Genomic DNA, 25,016 nt, shown 5'->3' on the forward strand with positions numbered 1-25,016 from the left:
TGTCGCCGTAACGAATAGAGACGGGCAAAATAAGTGCAAACGTGTAACGGTTACTATTGATACTGGTTCTCAGTGGTACTGAGTACAAATACTGATTACAAAATACTGATGTATCTGATCCTTGTACTGAATTGAGTAGGCAACTAAAAAACGGTAGTTCCGTACATGTAACTAGTAACGTTTTAAAAATATCTTACATGTCCCTAGTAGTTGTAGCGGTATGGCTTTCGAAAACATCGAATTTGATCATAAGCGGGTGCATAAAAAGATATCTTACACTGAGTATTCTATTTCTACATACCTTTATAATAACAAACATAAGTTAAACACTGCATTGATTGTGATTGCAAAAACGGTTCTTTTGCTGATTATGTTTTTGATAAAATATTAAATCACACAAAAAATTCAATTCCCAACCATCATTTAATTTTTAACGATAAACAAAAGTCTAATAAATATATGATGACAAGTTTAAAATTGAGCGACTTTGTCGATAACAGTGTCATTAATAAATATTTTTTACCATGAATCATTTTCCAATGATTGTGTGGATTTAGAAATACATACTAAACAATTTTCTGATCTGTATAAAGGAGATTATAATTATGACACATTATGGTACTCCTTATTTTTCAAATAATATGCTCTTGTAAACGCATAACTTTGATTTATTGGCTAAAGCCACACTAACTAGATACTTCACAAGAAATTAAAAATCATGTAAAAAAATTCACTGTTTTAATCAGATATATTATATTCCCTACTATTGCGCCTACCATATTATATAATAAAATACATATTAAAACAAATAAACGAAAACTTGTAGAGTAGTGCTGATTGATACAACAGAGCAATAAAATGTTATTCATTCAAGATAGTGTAAAATATATCGCCGCTTATTCATTTCAGATATTTCCATCTCGCATAACAAAAACACGTAAAAATTAACATCTGGCGCTGAGTCACCCGTCCCAAGCCCAAGAAAACTGTACGTCGATGACAAACCTTCCCAAGCTCGACCTGCGAACGCATGAACTGATAGTAGGATGCGCAGAACGGTCTACGCAACTCGCCGGTGCCAGGTTCTGTCTGCTTAGGATCAATTTGCGCCGGTACTTACTCCAGGGGGTAAACGTTATATTTTGACTTTAATTGATGATTTTTCTAGATATACAACTATATATTTATTAAATCATAAAAATGAACGGTAAAATGTATAAAAGAGTTTATAGAATTTGCGAGTAATCAGTTAGGCAGGGTTCCAAAAGTAATTAGGTCGGATAGGGGTGGCGAGTACGTAAATAATAATTTAAGGGAATTTTTAAAGGGTAAAGGTATAAAAATTCAATATACAGCAGGGTACTCTCCAGAACAGAACGGGGTTGCAGAGAGAAAGAATCGATCTCTAGTTGAAATGGCTAGGTGCATGTTAATCGATGCGGGTTTAGCAAAAAATTTTGGGGGGAAGCGATAGTGACAGCAAATTATTTGCAAAATCGATTACCTACTAATTCGAAAGAAAAAACGCCCTATGAATTGTGGCATAAAGTAACACCGAATCTGTCGAATTTGCAAATATTTGGGTCTACGGTTTATAGCCACATTCCCAAAGAAAAAATGAAGGATAAATTTGATCCAAAAGGTGAGTCACTGATATTTGTAGGTTACTCTGATGAATCAAAAGCATAATATAGATTGTTAAATGTAGATACAGAACGTATTACAATTAGCCGTAGTGTGGTGTTTTCCAAGAGAAATATATGCGTCGAGAAAAAGGAGGCAAAAAGTGAGGAAATATCCATTGGGTCCATGATGGAACGGAAGAAAATAGAGCCAAACGACGTAGAAGACAGAGAGGTTGCAAATTTTGAAAACACGAAGAAAATAGAAAATTCTACGGACACATCTAACACGTATGAGCGCTTAAGTTGGGAAGAATCCCATGACGATGACGGTGATTCTAACTATCAATTAGATACAGATCTCGATATAGAGAATTTAGATGATCGTAGACCTAGCAGAATAAATAAAGGTATTCCACCTGAGCGCTACATAGCAAAGTTGACAGAACTCGAAGAAGTAGAACCTAGAAACTTTAAAGAAGCGCTTAAAAGAAGTGATAGTGGAAAATGGAAGCAAGATATGGAAGAGGAAATCACGTCATTAAGGAAAAATAAAACTTGGGATTTAATACAAGCACCAAAGGGAAAGAATATAGTCTCATGTAAATGGGTATTCAAGTTAAAAACAGGCGAAGATCAAAGCTCGAAGAAGTACAAAGCACGGCTGGTAGCAAGGGGTTTTAGCCAAATATTCGGCGTAGACTACGATGAAGTGTTCGCTCCGGTTGCGCAACAAGCTACTCTTCGAATTTTATTAACAGAGGCATGGAGTAAAAGTCTCATAGTAAGGCATATAGATTCAAAAACAGCCTTTCTAAATGGAGAACTGTCAGAAGAAATTTTTATGAAACAGCCTGAGGGATTTGAAGAAAAGGATACAAGTTGTGTTTGCAAATTAAATAAAAGTTTATATGGTTTGAAACAATCTGCCAGAACTTAGAACAAAAAGCTTGATAAAGTTTTATCTAAAGAAAATTTTTGTAAAAGCAATATTGATACATGTTTATATATCAAGGTAATAAATAATGAAAGGGTTTACGTACTTATATACGTGGATGACATTTTAATAGCAGCAAAGGATACAGGTAATTGATACATTTGAAGAGAATCTAAAATGTAATTTTGAAATAACGAGTTTGGAATTATTACAAAATTATCTAGGTATGAAGATTGAAAGGTGCGATCAAGGGATATATAGTTTAAATCAAGCCAGTTATATTGACAAATTGCTGAACAAGTTTAAGATGAAAGATGCAAAAGAGTCCAATATACCGCTGGATGTTGGATACTACAAGCTTAGCAGAGAAAAGCCGATGAAAAACAGTGAAATATACCAACAACTGATTGGTGGTTTATTATATATTGCGGTAAATACTAGACCGGATATATTGGCAAGCGTCACCATACTAAGTCAACAGAATAAAAATCCAAAAGAAGTAGATTGGAACGAAGCAAAGAGAGTGTTGAGATATTTAAAGAAAACTAAATATAAAAAGCTTATTTTAGGACAACAAGGAACAGATAGTGCATTATACGGCTATGCAGACGCTGACTGGGCAGAAGACAAAGGGAATAGAAAGTCAAATAGAGGGTATATATTTTTATTACGGGATTCGCCTATAAATTGGGGATGTAGAAAACAGAATTGCGTGTCTCTATCATCAACTGAAGCAGAGTACATAGCATTGGCTGAAGGATGTCAGGAAGCAATTTGGTTAAAACAGGTTATAAAGGAATTTGTGGGTTTAGAACAAGAATTAATCATATACGAAGACAATCAAAGCTGTCTAAAACTTTTAGAAAATCACAAATTCAGTAATCGGACAAAACATATCGATACAAAGTAACATTTCGTAAAGGAAATGCATGAAAAAGGGGTTGTTAACTTTAAGTATTGTCCTACCGAGGATATGACAGCTGATATGTTGACTCAGCCGCTGAATAGGGTTAAGTTAGAGTACTTAAGTAGTAAAGGGGGTCTGTTTGACTAATTCAAAAATAGTTTTAGTTGCGAGGGGATGTTAGAATATATTCAACTATAAATTATGGTATTTTTATTAGTGTTAAAATGGATATATGCAGTCTAAGTGGGCGGGCTGATTCCCCGAACCTTTTAGGTCGAACACTCTTACGTAAAATTGCGAAAAAGTGTCGAGTTACATTATGAATGTGGAATCAATGTTAGTAGAGTTTTGAGTTTGATTTTTCAGTCTAGAAGTATACGTTGTATAAGACACATCTTAATTTCTCTGTTTGTATATTATTATAATACGGTTCGATTATAAAATAAATAGTTTGTTTACGTTTATTTGTACCTTTTATTATCTGCTAGTTCTAATACATAAACTTTGTCTTCTTTATCTTTACATTTAGTCCATATTGTTGACTGTAATACGTGATTTGGTTCCTAACGATTTGTAAAGTAGAACCATCTAAAAAACTCATTAATATTAGGCTCAGTGGGAATTCCACACCTCACCGCTTCGCGGTGTGAAATTCGATAAGCAAGGGATCTACCATCTACCTGTTATCACACCTCTAACATTAGCACCCCACTGAGCTGAATATTAATGAGTCTCCTATATAACTCTGGTACAGGTATGTATAGGTCGTCTAGGTTGTCTGCAAATAGCAAATATGTACTATGGTGTCATTTGCGTACCTGATGATGTTCAGCGTTCTCTTGTGGTCTCGATGGATCTAAGTATTGCAAGTAAATTATTATTAATAACTATCACAATTTCAAATTGAGATAGAGAAAGATGCACAGAACTGACTATATTTGAGTTGGTAGGTATAGTGCGGCAGATTCGTGCAAATATTATAAGAATTGTGCATTTAATGATAGAAACACATAATTTGAACCACATATACTACACATATAAAGGTTCAATTTAGATACGAGACCATCTCAGATCTTGCCTTTTACAAAAATGGCGGGCATTCAAAATGACGACGATACATATGTGACTAATAGCACGATAACTTTTAAACGAAAAGTCTGGTATATGGGTTCTTTTTTTGACGTATAAAATCGAGCTCCTGAAACGGAAGAATCGGTTTACCAAAAGTTATGTTTTTCCTGATTGTATATGTAAAAATATGTTGTTTTTTTTTCATATCTTTCACCCTGTATATATAAATTTTTTAAAAAGGTAATACCAGCATTGATTTTTAGTTATGTTAATTACCATGTAATAAATGCATAACTTATCTTCACATGTACCTATATGCGGCAGATTCGGGCAAATATTATAAAAATTATCGTGCATTTAATGGTAGAAGCGTATAATTTTGACCACATATACTACACATATAAAGGTTCAAATTTAGATACGAGGCCATCTCAGATTTTGCCTTTTACAAAAAAGGCGGCCATTCAAAATGGCAACTATACATATGTGACTAATACCACGATACCTTTTGAACGAAAATTCCGATTTCAACCAAATTTGGGATATAGGTTCTTTTTTTGATGTATAAGATCGAGCTCTTGACCCGGAAGAGTCGGTTTACCAGAAGTTGGGTTTTTCCTGATTTTTTTGTAAAAATATGTTGTTTATTTTTTCAATTCTTTCATCCTGTATATATTAACTTTTCAAAAAGGAAATACCGGCGTTAAAAAGAGCGTAAAAATATTTTTTAGGAATTGTTTTGAACTCTTTAGTTATATTAATTACCATTCAATAAAAATGCATAACGTATCTTCACATGCAGGTACATATACGGGGCAGATTCGTGCAAATAATAATATAAGTATTAGGGAGCGGATTTTATGCTAAATGCATATTGCATGCATATTTCGCATATTTGAGAACTTTACTACATTTTGTATATTTTTAAAGAAACATGCATATTTTGTGACTATTTAAAAACATTTAAGTCCAAAAATTTTTTTAAATTTTTTAATTCGACACAAAATATTTCCCCGCACAGGGCGTCGTATCTATTAATTCGAGAACTACCTGAAGAGAGACGGCTCATCCATTGCCTTTCATTTTTTCTTAGAAAATACCCAATCTTTACACAAAGTACTTATAGTGCTTATAGTACGCCGTTATAAAATGATTGTACATAGGATGTTAAGTGATGAAGGATGGTTTACCGGAAAATCCGAATTTTATTTACTTTTATTATATTTAGTAGGTACCTATAATTCTGGTGATTCTTTTAAATCCCCTATTGTTAAGATAATTTACACCTTTAACCATAGTTTGACAGCGGTTTTACGATTTTCTAACGGAAATTAACAAGTTATTTAAAATACGCCCCAATTACTTCTGTTGATGTTGAAAGGAGTTTTTCAAGTTATAAAAATATTCTATCTGACTAAAGAAAATGTTTCCTCGTAAAGAATTTGGAAAAACACATTGTAGTGAATTATAATCGAAGATATAATATATAGTGATATTGTTGTTTTATTTTAAATAGGTAACTATCGGTAGCAGTTTTTGTAAAAACTGTGAATAAATTGCAAATTATAAAAAATAATGATTTTATTTGAAAGTTAATAAATAGGATTGCCCCCCCTATAAAAGAACCCCCTAGAATAGAATAGAACAGAAAATTTGTGGTTTCTCGAAATGCGCATTTTTTAATTTTTGTGCATATCTTGCGCATATTTCGTAATTTTTTACCGCATATATATGCGCATATTTCATCAAAATTGATCGCATATAAATCCGTTCCCTAATAAGTATTACTGTGCATTTAACGGTAGAAGCATATAATTTGGACCACACATACTACAGATACAAAGATTCAAATTCAGATCCCAGGCAACCAAGTGACGTCAATAACGTCGAGGAAACGTCAGCTTTTGGTTGAATATATACACGTGTTTGAACATTACGTCGTATAAACGTCTTTTGTAGGTGATTTTAAATACGTAAGATTAATGACGTTAAAATATACGTTTTCATTTCAGAGTATTTCAGACAGCCCAAGTCTGACGTCACAAAAATGGGAGGAGCTTTAACGGGTTAATGCTTATAATGATCAGGGTTACCAGGTCTACTGATTTTTCAGTGGATCTACTGATTTTAACTGATATGTGATAGAGTAGGTAAGGGACAAGACTTTAAGACCAGACCAGTACGAGATTGCAAACGATAGATGGAAGTAATGTAACAACCATTGCTTGAGCCACTCTGCATCTGAAAATACTTAAATAAGGGATAACTTTAATGTAATAAAATATTTTGGTATAATTGTGGGTTGTGGATTAGGCCACTGTTGCTCTAAGTGCCTCATATAACGTAACAATAGATCCTGGAGGCAGAAACAGGAAGAGTCCCCTCGAGAAGACATCGAAGACAACTCTAGGGAAATTATTCGCTTTTATACATTTTTACGTTATACCTATAAATAAAATAAACTTTGATTTGGATGAAGATTCTAAATCTCGTTAGTTTAAAATTGAGACACTATGTGTTGGTTAGGGTAAAATTAGTTCAGAAACTAAGTATTTCCTACAAAATTAAAATTTAATATTTTATTTACCCACTCGCTGTGGCTCAGTGGTAAGAGAGCCCACCTTTCAATCCAAAAGGTTGTAAGTTCGAATCCCAGCTGGTGGGAAATGTTTCAGTTATTAAAAATTAATAAACAAGAATAATGTCTATCCTTGTGTGCTGGCTACTCATTCTGATACAGATATAATTAGCGTCTCTTTGTAAGGACAGTGAAGTCGACTTTACTAAGTAACAAGAACTTTAGAAATTCACTCCAAACACACACTTCACAGTACGTTACACTATAATCTGATTGCCAAATCAACTGTACCATGCCAATGGTCTTAGTTTAATATTAACTAAGTTTTTTAACCTTTTTTTTTTTAAAAGTGATTATCCAAGAATTGATAATTAGAGAGATATTGCTGAGTCTTTTTTGCACTTGCTGTATTACAGCACGCGTTATTTTGACAGTAGAGCATGCGCAGATGTGATATCTGGCTTACGCTGCGTTATTGGAAATACGGCCTGCCGTTATTAAAGGAGTCGTTACGCTGTGCGGTATTCGTTGCGCTATTTTGTTTTCAGGTTATGTTTGTTGTTTATCTTTCATTTAAACCAAATTTATTTGTAATAATTTGCTAAAATGGGTACCTCAGACAGTAGCAAACGAATTAGATTTACATCTGATGACGATTTGTGTTTATTAAAACAAGTTTTATGTCAAAATCCATTGACTTCTCCAGAAAATTGGACGTTAGTTCAGGAAAACATGAAGAATGCAACAGGAAAATCTTTTATTTATAAGAACATTCAAGGATCATTTGTTTCTCTTGCTCGATATTTGGAAGAAAATACAAACCTTTCTTCCATCTAAATTAAATTCTGGATTTTGAGTACAAATTAGATAAACAACTAATATTAATTGAGCCGTAAAATACCGCAACCAAAATGTTGAGCAATATCTGCATTTATGAAACGTCTGAGAAATGTCAATTCTGTCAAAATAGCGCGGTGTAAATAGTGCAATGTAGGCTGTGTTAAATTTGCAATATCTCTCTATTATTGAACCTAGCTTATGCCAAATTAAAAGAATGATGCCTCCAGGTTAATCTTTAAGTTTTTAATTATTATTATTCTTCACCAGTTACAAATAACGATTTATATTTTATCTGTGTTTTTCTATCATCTTGATGTCATCGAAGAAAAGCAATTTTTTTGACAAAAGTACAAATTAAACCCGTGATAAATAATTGCGCCCGCCTATGAATTATCCTTTGATCTGCTAGACTCACACTGATACATAGGGCTTTTCATTCACAGTCATTTGTTTCGAGCTTCTGTCATGTGTCACATAATTTTAATATATCTACGTCATACGTTATTGCTATATACCAATGATACAAACCAAAGACGTATGGCGTAGTTATATTAATATTATGTGACACATGACAGAAGCTCGAAACAAATGACAATCGATGAAAAGCCCTATTTTTCGTTCTTTTTGGTTTTTTATGGTGGTTCACTGAAGTTGACAGACAGACGTGTAATTGTTGACATTACAGACACGTACTTCACATCTGTAACCTCAAAAAGTAAAACGTCAAAAATAAAAATACTTTTACAAATATGATTAAATTGAGACAAAAGTAAGAAAATCCTTTTAAATACTGTAGAATCAATTTTCTAATGCTTTTCGGTTTATTTTAGAAATCGACAAGAAGAATCATACAAATTATTAAAACACAAAGACAGTGATAGTGATGGAGAAGAAACGGAATTGTTTATTAGAAATAAGCCACAGAGGATAGAATTTCCAACAGTAGAAAAAGTTATTGAAGAGGGAGATACTTTACAGTCACTAGCCATCAAATATCATTGTCCGGTAACTATGAATATTAATATAAATGTAAAATTACAAATTGTATAGGCAAAATGTAACATACTGAAACAAACTCAAACATCCTCATTTTAATCGAATGAGGGAGTGTAGGGATATATTAGACAGTACAGTTATTAGAAAAGTATCGGTATTTAAATGTTTCATTTGGGTTTAGAAAGATACAATTATTCTTAAAATCCTTTCTTTGAATGTTACTTTCCTTGTTCGTTCTGGACCGTTCGTAAGGCATCTTAGGAACTGCACCGCCTGGGTGCGAGGGTAATTTGGCCGCCCTCAATGTTCACAGACAGTTAAAATAATTTTACTTTAATCCTCCAGCTGACTGCTGCACCCATATGGAAATACATTGGGTGCGTTCGGACGACCGCAGCGGCTGACTGTCAGCACAAATTACCTTAATGGTTTTATCCAGCGCTAATAGGGAAAGCTTAGTAAATCTCTCAGCGGCTGACTTCCAGCGGTGTTGTCTGACAGCTATCGCTGACTCAGCTGTCCAGCCGCTGTGGTCGTCTGAACACACCCAATATAATTTTATTTCGGCCGTCCACTGGAGGGTTCTAGTGGAACAAAAAAAAAACAAAATTCTAAGAAGCATACAGAGTTTATTTAAAACTTTCGGTGTGCATGTTGCTCCTCAGTGATATTCGATTTCCCACTCCAGTGTGGTTGTTGCCGATGAGCTAAATGTGTTTACTTACATTCCAACTGTTAGTGTGGATTCAGCATCTGGGAGAAGTACTTAAAAAAATATATGCAGCAAATGTGTTTGCACATCTACAAAAAAATGTTTAAACAATGTGATACACATCTAAATTTCAATGAACTCCGCGAAAAATATTATTTTCGATTATATGATTGTGAAAATTATAATCCCTAATAAAGTGTTAGCGAAAAAATTTATTTTTTGAGGAGTATCGGCGCAAAACCTTTCTGTTTGTGGGTCGACGAAAATTATAATTAGTAAAAAGTTCTCAGAAATAATTGTTTTCGTCGGCAGAAACAGAAACAGAAAGGGAAATAATTGTTTTTGTCGGCATCTATTATGAACTAAATCTTTTCATTATAAATATTTTGGGAGTCACAATCTTCGTGGACACCCATATAAAAAAAATTGTAATCGCCAATACTTATCAAATAGTTATTATTTTCCCTGGAAATGTATTAGGAATCACCTTAATCACAGGTACCAGTGATATGCCTGAAAGCCTGTTTTGCTCCATTGTGGATCATAGAGAATTTTTTATTATTTTAAGTTACGAAAAGCTTCTTTCCCCACTAACTACTGTCACACGGTATGTTAATATTTGCAATTCGTATGACAATTACTAAATTATGAAATAGATCATAGATGACGTTATTGATTAATAGATGACATTTAGTGTGTATATTTCAGGGGAAATATAGGGTACAAAATTGTTAATTTTATCATATAAATCTTAAACTACAATGTTACTGTATCTTGTTCATTTGTCTCTGGATCACATAAAATATTTTCAAGAGCCTTTACATTTTGCAGAGGTAATTGACTGTTCCATGTCAAGTCATCAATAAAGGCTTAATAATACATACGGATATTTATACATAGTGTGGCAGAGCCAAATGGAATAAATCCATTATTTTGTAAACCAGCAACTTTAACACATTCGCGGACACGCTTCAGATGTAGGCAAGTCTTCTTGTGGAGAAAGTGACTTCATATGCAGTCATGACCGTGAATGTGTTAAGGAAAAATCCCGAAACAGGTCAATTTTTATTTTTAATTATTTATTTTAAATTATGATTTTTTGACATCTAGGTATATCCTACTAGTGACATCCATCTAGGTGTGATGACGTAATCAATGATTTTATTAAATAAGAATAGGGGTCGTGTGACAGCTCATTTAAAAGGTTATTCAATTCTTTATTCAGTAATATAAGCATTAACATAATTGTTTATACAGGATGTCCAAATTTTATTTAAATTAATTTACCTACACAAGAAGAAGAATGTATGTAATTTAATTCAAAACACATTTTACTCCTGTCAGAAACAGGGCCTATTTTACCACTAGGCCCGTGAGGCACCTGCCTCGGGCCCGCATTTTAATGGGGCCCGGAAAAATCACAAAAAAATTATTGAAGGGACAAAATAAATTTTCAAAATTCTTTGATTTTATGAACAGGAAATGATAAATGATAACAATAAGAGTAGATTGGCTTGCCTACATCAATAAAAATAAACAAAATTGTTAGACACTACTCCAAAGGACTAGCAAGAGGTAGAATTAACAAGAGGTATCTTCACTATTATTTTTTAAGTATAAATATACTACGCATTGTATTTATTCAAAATGTACTAAATTTAATATTTAGTTTGATGTCGATTTCTGCAAAAATAAGGTCTTGCTGCTTGTATTAGTTTTCAGTCCCGTGCTTCTTAAGTTCAACTAATCTATTTATTAATCATTAATCGTTTTATTGAATTTCTTTAAACATTTATTTTTCTTACCTAATCGTTTCATTATTATCATGAGTTGCAAACATTTAGGTGTCAGTGAAAAACAAAAAAAGCAAAAATTAAAAGAACAGGAACGGCAGGCACGAAAAAATACAATATTATCATTTTTTACACCCCACAACAGTGCACAACAAGGAAGTTCGTCTTCCCATCTTGTTTCTGATGAATCTGTGATAACTAGTGATAGTAGAAATAAATTATGTGATGAACGGTGAGTTGCAATCAAAGAAAATGATGACTCCACTGTTGATTTTCAAGTGACTTCACCTAGCACAAGTGCATCTCTGTCGTCTATAGAAAACGACAATGTCAGTAATTCTTTTCCTAGCGATATAGGGGATTATCCAAAACATCTGGAATTTCGACAATATTTTATAAATAATCGACCGAATCAAAATATTGAAATAATTGGCAAAGTGCGATTTTTTATAAAACGAAAGCTAATGGGGAAAAATTCTTCGCGAGTGGTTAGTGTACAGTTCTAAATGTATCCGTGTTTATTGTCATGTTTGTTAATTGTTTTCCACGAAAATTGTTCTTCTAACTACCGATGGGTATAATGACTGAGAAGATATCAATTTAGGACAGTTATTCAACACGAGCGATCTGCTGAATAATTTCATTAATTAGCATGTTAGTCAAGTTTTATTGTTATCTATAATGTACCAATAATGTACTCTATACCTATTCAATTTTTACTCATGTTTAACAATTTATATTTAAACAACTAAACAATGTTTAATTGTTTAAATATAAATTTTATTTATTGTTAATAAGAATTTAAATTTCTGGTGAACTATATTTCTTTTAAAGTGATACTTTTGAAAAAGTTATTATTATTAAATTATACTTAGGGGCCTGAAAATTGCGTAGTGCCTCGGGCCCGATTTGAAGTAAAATAGGCTCTGGTCAGAAAACAGAAAAAAATGATTATTTGAGAAATATTGCTTTTCGATTAAATTCAATGTTCAAGCTGCCACACACCTGCCTGTTGGTAATTTGAACATTTAATTTATGCGAAAATCAGTGTTTGTGAAATAAACATTTTTTTGTCTGGTTATTGAGAGCAGTAAAATGTATTTTGAATTAAATAAACACACATTCTTCTTTTTGTGTCAATTCTGTATAAATAATTATGTTAATGTTTATATTAGTGAATAGAGAATTGAATAAACTTTTAAATGAGCTAGCACATGACCCCTATTCTCATTTAAAAAAATCGTCTATTACGTTTTCACACTGAGATGGATGAAGTCACTAGGATGATATATATGCCAAAAAATCATAATTTAAAAATAAAAATCGGCCTGTTTCGGGATTTTTTCTTAAGAGCCTACAGTAGCGCATCATCAATATAACTTTAGCATATAGTATCATACCCTTTTTCGAAAGTTCTGTGAAACTTTGGCAACACTGGCAATATTTGACATTATCTAATATCAATATTTTGATAATACCTAACTCATAGGTGATCTAAATGGAAGTACAGTGGAACCTCGATAACTCGGATTAATCGGGACCGCGACCGATCCGGGTAATCGAAAATCCGAGATAGCCGGAGAATATGGTAAAAATTAATAAAATACGGTATACTTACAGATAAACTCCGTTAGAATTGAAATAACATGAAATATATTTATAAATATGCACAGTACCTGCCTACTCATTAAAATTACTAAAAAAAAACACCAAACCCAAACGTAAGCAAATGGAAGCGAACAATACAAGACACACAATACTAAAGACCATTGTTTATAAAAGAATTTTTTAAATAGTCTTTCCTAAACAATGCTGACAGTTTGAAATAAAAAGGAATAGATACTACAGACACGTGGCTGTTGTTTCTGCGGCGTGTGCTATGAGTCATTTTTAATATCGTATAGTTCAAATTACACACATAAGTACACATTATCTCTCAAATATTATATTACATACATTTTTATTGTTGAAAGGTTTGTCTGATAATTAACTATTTTGATTGGAAATAAGCCACAATTAAATTGAAAAATACAAAATATTGAAAACCAAAATGTTTATCTGATGAAAATCGGTCCGGGTTAGCCGGACTTCCGGGTTATCGGGGGCCGACTTATTGGGGTTCCACTGTAATAGAAAACAATGGTATTATTGGTAAATAAATATTTATATGTTAACATGGGTATTTGCACGAAACAATAATAAAACAATAATAAATAATCATTTCGTTGTGAAGCAAAACAAGAGCCGTCTTATTTTATTTAGTTCATAGAGCACCAAAAGCACTCTAACTAGTTTCAAGCTTTTTTTAAATAGAACTTTAAATGAAATTTTCCCATTTTTTTAAACTATTGATAAATATTTTTAGAATAAAAAATCCACCTAAAACTTTATATACTCGCATTAGAATTCGAAATATTTTTACGTAAATATACTTACCTATAAGTAGAACGCACAATTAACAATAATCTAATTTTTTAAATAGTCCAACAACTTAGTTCTATTACGCAAAAACATAATAAATTAATCATAAAATAAACACTACTTCCCTATGTATCAGCACTAACGAATTCTTAAAATAATACACAACTGCACTGAACAGATATCGATACAGATAACAGAACAGATAAGAGAATCGTGCTATGGTTCTTTTCATGAGCATTTTTCAGTGCGTCACAAATGATAGAAAAAAAGGTTAGTCCGTGATAAATACACATTTATGACATTTATTCTAACATGACATTTTAGTTAAATCTGACAGTTGTCACATTTTATTTGCAATTTGGTATAAAAACAAATCAATTTTGTTTATTGCATTTATAAAATGGTATTTTCTTTGATTTGTATAGTCTTATAAATTGTACCTACAGATTAAAAATGAATAACCATTTTCAATTTTGTTGCAAAACGAAAACACAGCCGAACCATATTCTAGTCCAATCAGAGAGTGCCGCAAGCACCCCTACCGGTTTCGAAACTTATTAGTCTCTCATCAGGAGGCACATATGCTGCTCTCCCTGATCCAACCAAAACAAACCCCAGCGTGCAGTCCCGGATTGCAACGAACGAAATGGCATAGATGCCCTAGCGGCAACTGCTAGCAAAAAGACTAAGTTTTCACTCTAATGGCATATAAAACAACATAATGCTATTCTACACCCCACCAGAATGAAAACAATGGGAACCTTCTCTGGTTACACCTTCGAAGCTGCTACAATTTGCAAGCCATACGGATGCTGAGACTAAGGAGGATGAGGGAATTCTACAATTTACAATTCACGTCCCATCTGCTCAGCGCGGTAAAGTTCCAACGAGAATGGTTCTCTTCATACTCCACACAGAGTAAATGTAAATCAAAAATGAATAACCATTTTCAATTTCGTTGCAAAACGAAAACACAGCCGAACCATATTCTAGTCCAATCAGAGAGTGCCGCAAGCACTCCTACCGGTTTCGAAACTTATTAGTCTCTCATCAGGAGGTACATATGCTGTTCTCCCTGATCCAACCAAAACAAACCCCAGCGTGCAGTCCCGGATGGCAACGAACGAAATGGCATAGATGCCCTAGCGGCAACTGCTAGCAAAAAGACTAAGTTTTCACTCTAATGGCATATAAAACAACATAATGCTATTCTACACTCCACCAGAATGAAAACAATTGGAACCTTCTATGGTTACACCTCCGAGGCTTCTACAATTTGCAAGCCATACGGATGCTGAGACTAAGGAGGATGAGGGAATTCTACAATTTACAATTCACGTCCCATCTGCTCAGCGCGGTAAAGTTCCAACGAGAATGGTTCCCTTCATACTCCACACAGAGTAAATGTAAATCAAAAATGAATAACCATTTTCAATTTCGTTGCAAAACGAAAACACAGCCGAACCATATTCTAGTCCAATCATAGAGTGCCGCAAGCACCCCTACCGGTTTCGAAACTTATTAGTCTCTCATCAGGAGGTACATATGCTGTTCTCCCTGATCCAACCAAAACAAACCCCAGCGTGCAGTCCCGGATGGCAACGAACGAAATGGCATAGATGCCCTAGCGGCAACTGCTAGCAAAAAGACTAAGTTTTCACTCTAATGGCATATAAAACAACATAATGCTATTCTACACTCCACCAGAATGAAAACAATTGGAACCTTCTCTGGTTACACCTCCGAGGCTTCTACAATTTGCAAGCCATACGGATGCTGAGACTAAGGAGGATGAGGGAATTCTACAATTTACAATTCACGTCCCATCTGCTCAGCGCGGTAAAGTTCCAACGAGAATGGTTCCCTTCATACTCCACACAGAGTAAATGTAAATCAAAAATGAATAACCATTTTCAATTTCGTTGCAAAACGAAAACACAGCCGAACCATATTCTAGTCCAATCATAGAGTGCCGCAAGCACCCCTACCGGTTTCGAAACTTATTAGTTTCTCATCAGGAGGCACATATGCTGCTCTCCCTGATCCAACCAAAACAAACCCCAGCGTGCAGTCCCGGATTGCAACGAACGAAATGGCATAGATGCCCTAGTGGCAACTGCTAGCATAAAGACTAAGTTTTCACTCTAATGGCATATAAAACAACATAATGCTATTCTACACCCCACCAGAATGAAAACAATGGGAACCTTCTCTGGTGACACCTCTTTCTACAATTTGCAAGCCATACGGATGCTGAGACTAAGGAAGATGAGGGAATTCTACAATTTACAATTAAAGTGAAAACTTAGTCTTTTTGCTAGCAGTTGCCGCTAGGGCATCTATGCCATTTAGTTCGTTGCAATCCGGGACTGCACGCTGGGGTTTGTTTTGGTTGGATCAGAGAGAGCAGCATATGTGCCTCCTGATGAGAGACTAATAAGTTTCGAAACCGGTAGGGGTGCTTGCGGCACTCTCTGATTGACTAGAATATGGTTCGGCTGTGTTTTCGTTTTGCAACGAAATTGAAAATGGTTATTCATTTTTGATTTACATTTACTCTGTGTGGAGTATGAAGGGAACCATTCTCGTTGGAACTTTACCGCGCTGAGCAGATGGGACGTGAATTGTAAATTGTAGAATTCCCTCATCTTCCTTAGTCTCAGCATCCGTATGGCTTGCAAATTGTAGAAGCCTCGGAGGTGTAACCAGAGAAGGTTCCCATTGTTTTCATTCTGGTGGGGTGTAGAATAGCATTATGTTGTTTTATATGCCATTAGAGTGAAAACTTAGTCTTTTTGTACAGATTAATTTTTTTTATATAGAATAATATAATATTATTTAATATTATATTATTAGCGCCATCTATTGACAACTAGATTAAATGTTATAAATCTCACCGACGAAATGTAATCAGCGACGTGCGTTTTTTCTGTCACATACAATTTAATGCGTTAGAGAGAAATCGAAAAACTGTGACGCACTGAAAAATGCTCATGAAAAGAACCATATTACACTTAGAAATCTGACGCAGGTTTGTGAAAATGACAGTGACTATTTCTCTATGTTGTCTAATCAGTTATTTAGTTATAATATGTTCGATTTCTTTTTAGAGATACAAAATTTTAGCAGTTCCAATATGACACAAAATCTAGGCATGGATGTTTATTTGAAGAAAGTGTATTTTTTTGTTCTTCTTAATGGCGGTACAGGCTCTTTTTTTAATATTTTATTTAGTTATAGAGTAATTTCCACATGCTAACATATTTCTGAAATGTTGCTCTGTACCGCTATTTTTTATTATATTACGAATATGTGTGCCAAATATCTCGACAAAATATTCCAAATTAAAGCCGCAATCTTAGAACGCGTTTTCTGTTTTGATGGCGCGCTAGTGTAGCCTCTTAAAGTCGCCGGTTTACAAAATAATGAATTTATTCCATTTGGCTTTGCCACACTGTATAGAAATATGCCTATTCAAAAATTACTTGAGGGTTCATTAATAATTAAGCCTGAAGTATGTGATTCGTTTCTCTAACCAAGGGCTGCTGCAGAGTAATTAATTTTACGACTTGGCTTGTCTGGCCCTTGTCCCTTGCTTATTTTTAAGACTTTTAAGACAGAAATAAAAATTTGAAATGTTTATCTGTTTACCCAGGTATGGAAATACCAAACGGGCGACACTTAGGAAAATATTCCACCAACGCGTCTCAGTTTACCCATCTGAATCGTTATCATTGTGTACTCTAATACAGAGTATGGTGTAAAACAAAATAAAAATAAACGGTTACGTTTTGATAAAAACTTGTTTTAAGCAAATTATGTATTTTAATAGGGATAATTTTCGTGCAGGGGACCAGAGACATGGACACTGTCGAAAAGCGATAAGAGCTTATTAGGTACGTTTGAACAAAAAATCCTTAGACACATATATAAGGGGGTGAAAGAAAATGACGTATGGCACAGAAGATATAATTTTGAATTATACTCAGCATACAACGAACCCGACGTCATAACATCCATAAAGATCGGACATCTGCGCTGGATGGGCCATGTTGAACGGATGTTGGAGACCGAAACACCAAAACATATAATGAGGCAAACACCTGTAGGGAGAAGGTCAAAGGGAAGACCCAAACTTAGATACATGGAACAAGTGGAACAAGATCTGAAAACACTTGAGATTCCCCACTAGAAGAACAAAGCAAGGAACAGAACAGAATGGCGGAAAATCCTAGAACAAGCCAGGACCCAAAAAGGGTTGTCGAGCTACTGATGATGATGAATTTTCGTGCAATTGGGAAGGTGTTTTCTATTAAATATCTGTGAATCTAGGGATCTTTGCGCAAAGAAACTTGTAGATATCCTGAACATCAGTGGCGGCTCGTGGCCTTGGAGACAGGGTCGGCAAGGTTTTTTTGTCTCCTCATATAGGTATACCATCAAACTAAAAGGCTTAAATCATCATAGGAGATTTTGTTGTTTTTTGTTTTTTTTTTATTTGATGTACTCTCATTCTCTCTTGTTTCATGGTGTTTCGACAATACGTGTTGATTCTTTTGAGACAAGATAAATCCCGTTTATTTGAGGCAGAAATTGGTGGTAATAAGAAAATTGATGAACAGTTTGTTGTAATGAATTGCAGTACTTACTACATAGAGTTATACATACATATTTTGTAACTTATCCCACTTTCTGAAAATATTTGGATCGGCATAATTTTTAAGTACCTAACTTGTAATAATAAATATCTTGGAAATTCTTTGGCAAAGGGAACTTTTAAATTTTGAATCGTAAAAGAGGTCAAAAATTTGCAAATCTTCAAAATTCGAAAAACAAGTATCTATTTGCATATAATAGTAGGTATCCAAAATTTCAAGATATACCTACTCGTTTTTCGAGATATGTATCATGTCGGTGTCTTTTTTGGGATGGTTCGGAAATATCAAGCGAATCCAAAACGTCACTGCGTATATATTGGAAACTACTATCATTACGGAAATCTCTAAGATTTTGCACCAGCTTTCGTATTCTATTTTTGGAATTAATAATGTCAGTTGACTGATTTTGAACAACAATGAATATCTTGGGCCAACTCTGTCTTAAAAATATTTAAAAGAATATTAAAAGAGTAATCATTTAATAAAGTTCTCAAACCGATTGCTTCACGGATCGAGGTATCGCCGCTTTCAAAATCGTCGCCTTCGATAATAAAATCAAAAACTTTCAAAAGCTGTTCACGAAAATCTGCTACAGATACTAAAACTACTAGAGATAATCTGCTTAGATAAAACTAACCGAGATTTAAAATTTCATCGCGTCTGACAAACTGTTCGCTGTTTTTTCGAAACAAATTTGTTCTAAAGCAGTAATCCGTGAGCTAAACTGGCAAGAAAAGACGATATTCTTTATTTTTTTACACGTAACATGCAAAGCTAAATTCATTATATGCGCATCATATTATAGTGAGTAAATAAATCTTGTGATGCAATAGTTTTAACTTTTGCCTGGAGACCATCCAATTCACCACACATCACAGCAACGCCGTCATAAGACTGCTCCAGTTTGCCCTACCAATTTATTTTTGATATCAAAAATTTTTTTCTACAACCGTGTTAAAAATGAAATTTTTAGCACTCCATACGAGCGTTAAAAATGCTACTTTAAGGCACTAGTGCTTTAAAATATTTTTAAGGCACTGCAGTTCATATTGACCGTATAGACAATTTTGATGTAATGTCAAAAAAATATAAAAATGGAATGTCAGTCACGTTCAAGTAAAAGTTTTTGTAGATATTGTCCTGTAATTATGTTTGTAGAAAAAATATTGTATGATATGCGTGTTAAAAAGTACATTTTTAAGGCACTCGCGAATTGCAGAACTCGCTATCGCTCATTCTGCAAACTTTCACATGCGTGCCTTAAATGTGTACTTTTAACACTTATATCATAAATAACTATTAATCTGTTCTTTAAAACACCAAAAATATATTCTGCCTTATTGCTTTTACTCACGTCTCTAAAACCTAAAAACCTCTCATAAATATTACCACGTAACGCGTATCGAACAACAATAATTGATAATTGTGAATGACATGATAATCAGAAGTTTCATCTATTTCCAGCGAAAAGCAAATGGTTTTCTAAATCTCAGATTCAATAACGTTATTCAAAATGTAACTATTTGATTATATGTATTAGTTCATTCTGTATTACGAATACACTTCGAATCAGAAAGTAAATATTTCTAAAACAATTTTATTAATTCTCTATAATTACTTTGATTTTTAACAAATGCTTCGATCCATCATGTCCACTAAATGATAATTCCTGACAACTTAAAAAAATTACAATATCAAACGACGTAAAACGGCGTGAATATTTTTGACAATTTCTGCCGATGCGATGCTCCAAATGAAACACCGACCGTGCCGTACCTGGCCGCTTAACCCACGGAGAGAATGTATGTATGTTCGCTTTCGCTTGCTCATCGACTTGCTATTTCGTTGAGTTTTACGTGTAAATCGTCAAGCTACGGAGAGTTGGGTACGGCTAGCCGAAAAGTCAGATGAATGGTTCGGATCATTCATTTTTTGAGAAGTCTTTTATGCGCAGGGATCACTTAACGCTCGGATTGATCAAATCCTTTTAAAAACTATGAATAAAATTTAGTCTGTATTGTCTGACAGATTTTTTTTACTTCACAGATACAAATATTAAACAAATTTATATCTATAAATGTGTGGGTCGGCACTACCGACCCTGACCGGCCGCCACTGCTGAACATAAAAATCTGTTTCAAGGAAATTATATAGATCATTGAGAAAATTAAACAATGTATCATGTTGCTTTATTTGTTAAAACATTTGTTCCAATTTTAAAAGTTAAATTATTTTTGATTGGTCACATGGATTTTTTTGAGCCACATCTTTAGACTCATAGTTAAATAAACCCTTTTTTATGTGCTCTTATGGCACTTTACCACGCTGAGCAGATGGGACGTGAATTATTTAAAATTCCCTTATCCTTATACTTATCTAAAATTTTAGTTGAAAATTAAAAATTATGTTGGAAAAACCCGCATTTTTCGGGGAAAATTTTCGTCGAAGTAAATCGGGAAAAACACGTCTCTATGCAGAATTTAGTTACGGTGAATTTTTGTTTGGGTGTTTTTGGTGTAAAGTTAAAATCTTTGGAGTTATAGAGCAAAAATTGAAAAAACACGATTTTCGGGCGACATTTTGTTTATAAAAAAAGTAGCACACTATCTGCGGACAGCGGACTTTTGCATATCTATATTATTAATATATACAATCATAAGATTCGATTCCAGCAATAAAATTGCTGGTAAATAACTTTTCCTTGTATTTTGCTAATTAGCCCAGAGTAATATTAGTTTTTGTTAACACACTAGGTAATATGATGTAATAAAGAAGCAAATAAATTTAAACAACTTAAGCTTAAAAAAATACTAGATCCTTTGTAAAAGGTATATTTAAAATTCCCTAAAGAAGGGTTACATTACACCACAGAACGTTTTCGGATTAAAAAATTCATCATCAGTGTTAATAAAAGCCCTAAAATAAGTATAACCTAATTAGTTAAGAAAAAATGGTTTTTAGTAAAAAAAGTTTTCTTAACTAATTAGGTTATATTTATTTTTGGGTTTTATTAACACGGATGGTAGATTTTTTAATCCGAAAATGTTCTGTCATGTAATGTAACCCTTATTCAGGGAATTTTAAATGTACCTTTTGCAAATAATCTAGAATTTGCGTGATTTATGGTAGACAGCCAGCTACAGGTATTTTATTTTCCTCGTGGATTTTTTAATCTTTAATAAATTTGTTATATTTCTACTTTCAGAGTTTCTGCTATTATCTGCTAGGATCCTTATGAATATGAATATTTTCAAAACTTACTTCTTCAGGACTTTGTTCTGCTGCTAAAACTCCTTCTATAATAGTTGTGATATTTGACAATTCCTTCTTTTGTTTTTGCATCATGGGCTTGCGAAATTGATGCTTCTTTATTTAATCTTGTTGGCATTAAAAAACGTTGGGTAATATGTTAGTGGATGTGGATAGTGCCAAGATTCCATTTAGGCCAGGAACCGAAGCTTTTCACCTCGCAATTTTTACAGAATGGATCGATTTGCTTGAAAATTTGAGAATAAGTAGTGGATAGTCCAAGAATCAAAATCTATATGATTCTGAAAGGCGCTTTTACCATGGGGTTGCCACCCCATCTCGGGGGTTGAAATGTTTTATTATATTTTGACCGCAAAAGTTAATAAAAACATTCATTCTAAGCAAAAAATGTTCTATACATTTTTTTGATAAAATTAATAGTGTTCGATTTATTCGCTATCGAAAGTGTTAGTTTTGTATAGAAAAAATCAATGTTTTCGATATACTCATTTACGATTCACTAAAATTTTGCCGTAGAAAAAATTTTTTCAAATCAGGTTCTTGGGAATTAAATAACCTACAATCTTATATTGAAACATTTTTTCGTATCTCTGATGCTAATCTTTCTATTCTGAAGAAAAGGGCATTTTTTACCAAACTACAAAAATTCGTTATTCGCTTATTAAACTCCAGTTTTTTAAAAACTGATCATTCTAAGCCAGCCAAACTTCTAGAATCTATTAATAATACATAAATAAATAAGAATGAATAATGCCAATCACTAAAAACACTGCTAACTTACATTATTATGCTTCCAGTTGGATTTCTCCTTTTTTTTTTTCAAAAAAGTTTATTGATTTTTTAACCGTCACTTTTTTATTTTTTATCTTAGAAAGTTTGGTAAAAAATAATTTTGTAGGTTTTTACACGATCTATAAGCTTATTCATATTAAATCTTTTTAAAATCCTCAATCGCAAAAGAGGTGACTTTGAAAGGGTTGGTACTAGTATATTAAGTATGGAGAACGGTAAGGGTTTTATACCGATCGAAGACAATTGTTTGGAGGAGGAGCGGAGCGACGACTCCAATTATTGTCTGAGATCGGTTACCCTTAACGTTCGACATGCTTATAACTTTTTTTGCACGATTGATACCATTATAAATTATAAAATTAAACATTTTCGTCATATTGGCTAGTTTCATTCATTTTATCAAGATATATACTTTGGTTGTTAGGTAGTAACTAGGGTGCATAACAACAATGGAGAGTTGAGTTTTTATTTAGTTGTCAATAATTTTAAGTACAATTTTGATTATTATAAATTAAAATATGAGCGAAAGTGAATTTGAAGAAATTGAACGGGCTTGGGAAGAAGGGTGTTCCGCAATTATTCCCGAAAAATCCAAAATCCGTTATCAAAATACCTACCAAAGTTTTAAAAAATGGTGCGAAGGCAAGAATTTAAGAATCGAAGAAAAGACTCTATTGGCATATTTCGTTCAAAGACATATGCAGTTGAAAGCTCCTGGAAGCCTCTGGGCAGAATATTCAATGATTAAATCCACCGTTTTTCTTTATGATGGCATTGATATTTCCAAGTTTTCAACTTTGATCGCGTATTTGAAGAGAAACAATGTTGGATACTACTAATGTATGCGATTCTGCAGGAGTTTCTGTTAGAAGTGAAACCACAGCCCAAACAAGTGGGATTTCATTAAATAATTTAACAAATTGTACCATAAGTTTCAATATTAATAAATAATTCGTTAGTTTTCTTTATTCTTTCAAAAAATAAATTAAAATTAAGAGATTTTTTAACTCGACGGTAAGTGAATTACTTACCGTCGAGTTGGAGTACTTACCGTCGAGTTGGATTACTTACCGTCGAGTTGCTAGTAAATGTCACCTACTGACGTAAAATCTCACGGTAAACAGTCAAAAATGATCAATCGTGCAAAAAGGTGGTTTTTGCATGTTATTGCAAGTTATAATTGTCAATAGCTCACTCAATTTTTGACGTAGAAAAAATTTTTGTAAACCAGGTTCTTGGAAATTAAATAAGCTACAATTTCATATTATTATTAAACATTTATTCATTATCATATCACATTTATTCATTCATTTCATATTATTATTAAACATTTTTTCGTATCTCTGATGCTAATCTTGCTATTCTGAAGAAAAGGCCATTTTTTTCCAAACTAAAAAATTCGTTATTCGCTTTTAACTCCATTTTTTTAAAAACGAATCATTTTAAGCCGGTCAAACTTCTAGAACCTATTAATAATACATAAATAAAAAAGACCAAATAAGGTCAATGTCTAATTTTAATTAGGATGGTGATTAGGGGGTTGCCTGCGATCACCTTTTCGCTGAAAAAAATAGGGACTGATATTCTTTTCATTATAAGTCACTTAATTTTTGAGCTATAGACTTTTTTCTATTTCTGGAAATAGATATTTTTAGGTACTTTCAATTAGTTTGAACAAGTTGTCCTCAAAAGATGCATAGTTTTCCCGTCTTTTGACTTTGAAACTACAATATTTAGCATTTGACGAAGACGAGCCAACATATAATAAAGTATAGCTCGATTATTATTGGTCTTAAAGAAAATTAAAAAAAAAGTTTTTGTTTATTTTTTCGAAAGGTACATTTTTGTTAAGTAAAGTTGTTTTGATAAAACGAAAACTTTTGGAGTTATTAGTAGAAAACTTATTAAAATCATTGATTTTTCGATATAAAACTAACCTTTTCGATAGCGAATAAATCGAAAACTATCAATTTTATCAAAAAAATATATAGAACGTTTTTTGCTTAGAATGAACGTTTTTACCAACTTTTGCGATTAAAATATAATAAAAAATTTCCACCCCTGAGATGGGGTGGCAACCACTCCCATGGTAAAAGCGCCTTTCGACATGATATAGATTTTGATCCTTGGACTATCCACTACTTATCCTCATATTTTCAAGCAAATCGATCCATTCTGTAAAAATTGCAAGGTTTTGTCCTATTTTAAGCTTCATTACTTGGACTAATTGTTTCTTGACACTATTCATCATATAGAATAGAGTTATAATAAGTATAACTTAGACCTCAAGAACACGAATCTTTGCAGTTTATCAAATATTATTATGACTTCATATTAGCTGATTATATAAGGATGGATGGGAATGAGCAATTTGTGCCGATTAAAAGGAGATTTCTATCTTATTATTAAGTATAGTTTG

At 33.2% G+C, this 25,016-nt stretch overlaps 2 protein-coding genes across 3 annotated transcripts in view; one reads left to right on the top strand and one right to left on the bottom strand.

Annotated features, from left to right (window-relative positions):
• Nucleotides 1–14,016, bottom strand: part of LOC126883907 (ribosome-binding protein 1-like) — a 189,862-nt gene extending 175,846 nt beyond the window's left edge. For both annotated transcript variants that reach the window (XM_050649612.1, XM_050649609.1), the window contains exon 1: nt 13,893–14,016. The gene's annotated coding sequence lies outside the window, so the exon portion shown is untranslated. The remainder of the gene's footprint in view (nt 1–13,892) is intronic.
• LOC126883908 (lysM and putative peptidoglycan-binding domain-containing protein 3) overlaps nt 8,596–25,016 on the top strand; it is a 43,882-nt gene continuing 27,461 nt past the window's right edge. The window contains exons 1-2 of the mRNA XM_050649622.1: nt 8,596–8,724; nt 8,786–8,960. Coding sequence (XP_050505579.1) covers nt 8,705–8,724; nt 8,786–8,960 — 195 coding nt within the window. The 5' untranslated portion in view covers nt 8,596–8,704. The remainder of the gene's footprint in view (nt 8,725–8,785; nt 8,961–25,016) is intronic.

The sequence above is a fragment of the Diabrotica virgifera genome, chromosome 4, assembly GCF_917563875.1.
Source record: "Diabrotica virgifera virgifera chromosome 4, PGI_DIABVI_V3a".
Taxonomy (NCBI): Eukaryota; Metazoa; Arthropoda; class Insecta; order Coleoptera; family Chrysomelidae; genus Diabrotica; species Diabrotica virgifera.